This window comes from Arachis ipaensis, chromosome B05 (assembly GCF_000816755.2).
Source record: "Arachis ipaensis cultivar K30076 chromosome B05, Araip1.1, whole genome shotgun sequence".
Lineage (NCBI taxonomy): Eukaryota > Viridiplantae > Streptophyta > Magnoliopsida > Fabales > Fabaceae > Arachis > Arachis ipaensis.
Window position 1 is genome coordinate 95,919,089 of NC_029789.2, and position 7,330 is coordinate 95,926,418.

Sequence of the window (7,330 nt, forward strand, 5' to 3'; positions counted from 1 at the left end):
TTTGTTTGCATTTTTATTTAAAGTGTTTTCTGTTCTTTAGTAATATTTTTCTAAAACAATAAACAGAAAATATAATTTTTAATTCTATTTTACGTTTTTATTCCTCATCATAAAATTCTAAAACGATAAAATCAAAATACAAATCAAGTAGACTTTTACATTTTTTTTACAAAAATTTTTATTTTTGAATCCTATACGAGTGTTAATTTTTAATCTATACCATCAATATTGTTAAAAAAATTTAAAATCTTATCTTTTCTATGTATATAAGATTTTACTTTTGTTGTGTTAACAAGAAATAAAATAAAAATAAGATTAATTAGGTAATGTCACTAGAATATAAAAATATAAAAAAATGGTAGTGTTAAAGCTTATATATTTTGGAAGGATATATAAGATTAATAATATAAAGTAAACCTCACTTTAATAATATAATAATTTTGAAAAATGAAAATAGCATATATAATTTTAACATAATTTATGAAAATATGAAACGACGCCAAAAAAAAATCTTCCTTTCTGCGTTTACAATAAAGATATTCTAAACTATTAGGTTATGTAATTATTATTAATCAAATTAAACTTTGAATTGGTCAAATATATTCATTTTTACTTTCAGAAGCAGTTTTGCAAACTAGAAGTAACAACACAGAATCATACTGGAAGATATGCTTGAAAAAGAAGGGTTTATCTTTTATTTCTTTTTCCAATCAAATAACCATTTTAAAAGTAAGGGGTTTACCTCTAACTTGACCAAGATACATGGGGGTAAGTAGAGGCCTGACCCAGCTTTTTTTAAAAAAAAAATAGTAGTCACTAGTCAGAAGTCCAACCCAACCCAAATAAAATATTAAATTTTTTTAAATCCCTAAAACTAGAGTTAAATCTCAATTTGGCCCTTAAAATTTGGCCTGATACTCAGAATAATCTCCACAATTTTATTGGTCCCGATTAGAACCCCAAATTTACAATTGTGGCTCCAGCTTGTCCCTGCGATCATCTCCGTCACCTGAATGCTGATCTAGCGCAATTGCATAACATGGTGGACATTACTTAAACGACGGCGCATTGGTTTCGCGCGCAAACCCTTTGGAAACCACTTAGTGTAACGGTGTTCTTGATGTTTGGCAACTTATGATCATCGTAGTGGAAAGAAAAAAAGTTTTAACCCACAAAAGACTGAAACGACGTAATTTCCAAAAGGTTTGGGCGCGAAACTAATGTGCCGTCATTTAAGTAGTGTCCACTGTGTCATGCAATTGCATCAAATCAGCATTCTGGTGATGGAGATGATTGCAGGGACAAATTGGAGCCACAATTACAAATTTAGGGGTTCTAATTGGGGCCAACGAAATTATAGGGGTCATTTTGAGTATTGGGCTAAATTTCAGGGGCCAAATTGAGATTTAACTCCGTAAAACTAATTTTCTCTCTTCACGTTTCCTATTCTTTCTTAATCCTTTTGTTTTCTAACAAGTCACGCAGCGTCCTCACTGGGTCATGTCACTTCCATTGCTTAGTCTCTAGTGAAGTTTTCAAATTTCAATCATATTCATATTAATTAAAGCAATGTATTTATTTTATTTTTCACTTCTTTTATATAATTACATAAAATTATTAATTAACAAAGTACATTGTTTTATTATGAAACAATATAATTTTTTTTTTGTATTTACATAGACAAATTTTTTACTTATTTTTAAGATTTATTCTCTCTTATTTTTTATTTTATTTTTTAATGAAATTGATAGTGATTTAGTGAAAAAATTATTATTATTATTATTGATGTTTAATTAATAAAATATACTTAGACTTTGTTTATTCATGTAAGTATATAATTATTTGAGTTTTTTTTTCAGGTAAAAAGAAACTAGAACATTTTATGATGAAAAAGCAAAGTAAAATTGATGCAATTTTTAAGAGAAAAGTTACTGATAATGTTGGAGATCAAACAAGTCAACCCTCTAATCCTATTTCATAAGAAAGTCAAGTAAGTGAGCTCTCTAATCTTACTCAAAATACACATCAACATGAAACCAAAGTACCAAGATTAGAAAGAGATGTTGATATCTCTTTACTAGAAAGGGATCCAGGAAAGCGACGTCCAATTTGGTAGTATAATGTCAATGAACGTGATAAGATTCGTAGAGCATACATAATAGCTGGGCCATACCAACCAACAAATATTAGCTATCCAGCTTCTGGTAATAACAATCACCGTCGATATTTTCAATCTTCTTGGTTTAAGAAATTTTCAAGTTGGTTATAATATTCACTAGAAAAAGATGCTGCTTATTGTTTGCCTTATTACTTGTTTGGTAAACATTATATTGCTCGCAATGATGGAAAAAATACATTTTCAGAGTTAGAATTTAGTAACTGGAAGAAAGTAAACAATGGGATAAATTGTGCATTTGTATGTCACGAGGGTTCTATTCCTAATTCTCCCCATAATTTATGTGTGAAATATTGTGATGATTTAATGGCTCAATCTAAGCATATAGACAAAATTTTTGATAGGCATAGTGATGAAACTATTGCAAATAACCGTTTAAGGTTGAAGACATCTATTAATACTATTCGATGGCTTGCATTTCAAGCATGTGCATTTAAAGGCGATGATGAAAGTTCTGGATCTTTGAATAGGGAAAATTTGATTGAATTAATTAAACTTTTAACTTCCTGTAATCAGAATGTTAATAATGTTGTCCTTGAAAATGCTCCTGGAAATGCTCAATATATATCTCCTGGTGTTCAAAAAGATATATTGCATATCTTTGCTAGAAAAGTGCGTGCAACAATTCGAGAAGAAATTGGTGATTCTAAATTTTGTATAATTATTGATGAAGCAAGAGATGAATCAAAACGAGAACAAATGTCTGTGGTTTTGAGATTTGTAGACAAGCACGGTTGGGTTCAAGAAAGATTTTTTGATCTTATACATGTTTCTGATATATGTTCTTTGACATTGAAAACAGAAATTTCATCAGTTCTTTCTCGTCATAATCTTGATGTCCAAAATCTTAGGGGACAAGGTACGATGGAGCTAGTAATATGCGCGGTGAATGGAATGGATTGCAAGCTCTATTTTTGAAAGATTGCCCTTTTGCTTATTACATTCATTGTCTTGCTCATCGATTACAATCAGCACTTGTTTCTGCAGCCAAAGAAGTTTGTTATGTTCATCAATTCTTTTCAAAACTTACACTAATTGTGAATGTTGTGACTGTTTCTCCTAAACGTCATGATCAGTTAAGGGTTGCTCAAGCAAATAATGTTACAAACTTAATTGCCAATGATAAAATTGTGATAGGTAGTGGACTTAACCAAATTGGTACTTTGCAAAGAGCTGGAGATACTAGATGAGGGTCTCATTTGAATTCTGTACGTAGCTTGTTATGTATGTTTGATGCTACTTGTGAAGTTCTTGAAAAAAGCATCGAAGAAGGTAATTTCTCCACTCGTGGTGATGCTAGTGCTGCTTATGATGCTATCACATCCTTTGAATTTGTCTTTATTTTGTATTTGATGAGAAATATTTTGGAAGTTAATCATGATCTTTGTCAAGCTTTGCAACGAAAAAATCAAGACATATTGAATGCTTTAACTCTGGTTTCTACTACGAAGACTTTAATCCAAAGAATGAGAGAATCAAGCTGGGAGGCTTTCATAAAAGAAGTTATATTATTTTGTGAGAAACATGAAGTTGAAGTTCCTGATATGAAAGCAATGCATATTCCTACAAGAGGCTGAACTCGCAAAATTGTTGATCAAATTTCAGTAGAGCATCATTACGGTGTTAATTTATTTCTGGCTGTAATTGATACACAATTACAAGAGATTAATGGAAGATTCAATGATAATATGGTGGAATTGCTTACTTTAAGTTCAACTTTAGATCTCAGAGATAATTATAAGTTCTTCAGCGTCAACAAAGTATGTGAATTAGTAGAACGATTTTATCCAGGTGACTTCAGTGACCAAGAGAAATTTCACATTAGAATGCAAGCTCAACATTATGAACTTGATGTTCCTAATCATGTTGAATTAACTAACTTGTGCACAATTTCAGAGTTATGTCAAGGATTAACGAAGACAGGAAAGTCTTTAAGATATCCTTTGATTGATCATTTGATTCGCTTGATATTAACTCTCCCTGTTTCAACTGCTACAATTGAGAGATCTTTTTTAACTATGAATATTGTGAAGAATAGACTCAGAAACAAAATGGAAGATGAATTGCTTGCTAATTGTCTTTTGATTTACATTGAGAAGAAGATTGCTGAAAGATTTGACACCGATTCTATTATCGATGAAGTCTTACTAATATAAGTAAATATATAATGTGATAGGCATGTATTTAGAATTATACTATTTTTATTCTGTTTTTCTAAAAAAATTTGAAAAAAATAAAAAATTAATATTTTTATGTATTATATATAATATTTTAAATAAATTATATTTTCAAAATATTTTGATGAAAAATTATTTTATATAATAATATCTTTAACAAAATTAGTTAATTAATAAATTTTGAATATAATAATTTAATTATTTGTCAAGTAATATAAAATAAAATTTTAATTATTTTATATTTTTATGTTACAGTTTAAAATTTTATTTTAATATAATTTTTTAATATTATAAAAATTTATTGTATAATAATTAATTTTATTGAATAAAAAATATTCATATTTTTGTATTTATATGTTTTTTATTTAATTATTTAAGAATAAAAGATTCTGTTGCCATTTAAAGTATTGTCATTTAAAGTATTTATTTATGTACTAGGATATTTTGTATTTATCAGAGTCTATCAATATTCTTCTTTCATATTAGCCTTTGATTTTCATTTAATAAAATCTAATGGTCTATATAAATATGGCGCATCCAATAAACACATAATTGTTGTGCTCATTTTAGAGATATGATAACAACATCACATACTCTAAAATCTAAATTAGGCACTAATACACTTAGCTTCCTAATTCATTGATGGTGCAGAATCACTAAACCAGTCTAATTTCAATGTAAGGCTTGCAAATTGGTGCGACTAGAATGAAGAATGCTCATCCAACTAAACTGCAATGCAATTTCCTCATCGTCCAATTAAAAGTTCGAATCCTTGAATTATTAATCACCCAAAAATGGGTGAATCAGATGCATTGCACTCCAAAAAGAGTGTCACAAATTAGGCATCTCTCTTGCTCAACGTTTCCTATAAATTGCATCGCCAATCAATCAACTATCAAACCAAAAAAAAAAATAAAAAATAAAAATCATATCCAAAATAAAAAAAAATTCCCAAAAAAAAAATTAAAATAAGGAGGAAAATGGCCACAAAACCAAGAAACTCCAACACTAAGGTGTCTCTCATGGTCATGGTTACAATAATCCTAACAACATCCAATGTTGTTCTGTGTGATGATAAGACTCCAGTTCCAACTGACAGGGGACAACTGGAATCATGGTTCAACCAAAATGTGGGTCCATTGGAACAAAGAAAGAGCACTTTGGACCCTGCTCTTGTGGCGGCCGAGCAAGGTCCTAAAGTCATTAAGGTAATGCAAGACGGTAGCGGCGATTTCAAGACCATCACCGACGCCGTCAATAGCGTCCCTTCCGGGAATGCCAAGCGGGTGATAATCTCCATAGGTGCTGGGAATTACAATGAGAAGATCAAGATTGAAAGGACCAAGAATTTCATCACGTTTTATGGCGCACCTGGAGGGAACTTACCAACCTTGTCCTATGGTGGCACTGCACAACAATATGGCACTGTTGACAGTGCTACGCTGATTGTTGAATCTGATTATTTCGTCGCTGCTAACATCCAAATCTCGGTTAGAATATTTAATCTGCATTTAGGGTATCATTGGTTTAGATTGGGTAAAAACATTTTGTACACGAGTTCAATGTGTGAATCTACATCATACACACATTTCATTTAGAGTAAAATATTTTTTTTTAACCATAAAACTTAAAAACACTGAAAAATTTTAATATAAACGAACTGAACTCGTTTTTACCTATGAAAGATGATTTATATTGACAATATTCTAAACTTTCATAGGTAAAAATAACAAATTTTCATCTTTTATATGCATAAAGTTAGTTTTATTTATAAAAGCTTTTGTCCTAATTTTGCCCTCCAACCAAACATATCCAACACTTATAATCATTTCAATTTTACCCTTTTTATAGGTGATTTACTTATTATGTTTTGATGATCATTTTATTGTTTGTGAAATTGGTTGTATACACAGAATACTGCACCAAGACCTGATGGAAAGAGGCCTGGAGCACAAGCAGTAGCATTGAGAATTTCAGGAGACAAAGCAACGTTTTATAATTGCAAGGTGTTGGGATTCCAAGACACAATCTGTGACGATAGACATAGGCATTTTTTCAAAAATTGCTTAGTTCAAGGCACCGTCGATTTTATTTTCGGAAGCGGGAGGTCATTGTACCTGGTAAATATAATAATGACTATAATAACTCTGTTTTTCTATATGAAAATGGGAATTCACCTTCATGAAATTACTTTAGAAAATGTTTTACTTTTTTAACAACAAAATGTTAAAATATGTTTAAAGAAATACTAGTAGGTCATCAGAATTTATTGTTTTTATCTATTAGATAGCTATCAATGTTTAAAAAGTATGGAATGAAATATGTTGTTAAATTACTAAACTAAAAAAATTGAGTTGATGGCTAAATGATTATTGAAAATAATAAATTCTAATGATCTCCTAATATTTTTAATATATTAATATTTTTATAGGAAAAAAAAAAAAAAACAATAATTTAAAATTGAAGTAATAGTAAACATGTAAAAATAAGGCTAAATTTTTTTTAATATTGGTCAAAGATGTACTAGATTATTAGATTTTATGTGAGTTTTATTCTATTCTAAGAAAAAATTTTTACTTTTTAAAAGACACAAAATGACGCTAACATTTTTGTTTAAAGTTTTTTTAGTTAGTTAAAAAAACGCATTGACGTTTTTATTAAAAAATATATTTTTTTAAAATTTTCGAAAATAAATAAGAAAAATGAAAAGGATTTGATTTTTGAAAAAGATTTTGAAAAAGATAGAATTTTTAAATTAAAAATTTGATGAGAAGAAAAAGGGAAAGATATAATTTTTTTTTTGATTTTTTGAATTTTTGATGATGAAAGAGAAAAACATGAAAAAGACTCAATGCATGAAAATTTTGGATCAAAACATCTGATGAATGCAAGAACACTATGAATGTCAAGATGAACACCAAGAACTTATTTTTGAAAATTTTTAAGAAAAGAAAAACATGCAAGACACCAAACTTAG

At 29.1% G+C, this 7,330-nt stretch overlaps 2 protein-coding genes across 2 annotated transcripts in view; both read left to right on the top strand.

Moving 5' to 3' along the window:
* Positions 2,483–3,753, top strand: LOC107640775. Its single transcript, XM_016344275.1, has 3 exons — positions 2,483–3,035; positions 3,149–3,334; positions 3,425–3,753. The coding sequence occupies exons 1-3, from the start codon at positions 2,483–2,485 to the stop codon at positions 3,751–3,753; spliced, it is 1,068 nt and encodes a 355-aa protein (XP_016199761.1).
* LOC107640774 (putative pectinesterase 63) overlaps positions 5,250–7,330 on the top strand; it is a 6,424-nt gene continuing 4,343 nt past the window's right edge. The window contains exons 1-2 of the mRNA XM_016344274.2: positions 5,250–5,843; positions 6,267–6,473. Of these exons, the coding sequence (XP_016199760.1) occupies positions 5,334–5,843; positions 6,267–6,473 (717 nt within the window). The 5' untranslated portion in view covers positions 5,250–5,333. The remainder of the gene's footprint in view (positions 5,844–6,266; positions 6,474–7,330) is intronic.

Bases quoted from the DNA above. Each gene is read 5' to 3' on its own strand.
- LOC107640775 (XM_016344275.1), top strand. From the start codon at position 2,483: ATGGCTCAATCTAAGCATATAGACAAAATTTTTGATAGGCATAGTGAT. The intron at 3,036-3,148 runs GTACGATGGAGC...GATTACAATCAG, and splicing joins CCAAAATCTTAGGGGACAAG to CACTTGTTTCTGCAGCCAAA. The intron at 3,335-3,424 runs GTACTTTGCAAA...CTACTTGTGAAG, and splicing joins TAGTGGACTTAACCAAATTG to TTCTTGAAAAAAGCATCGAA.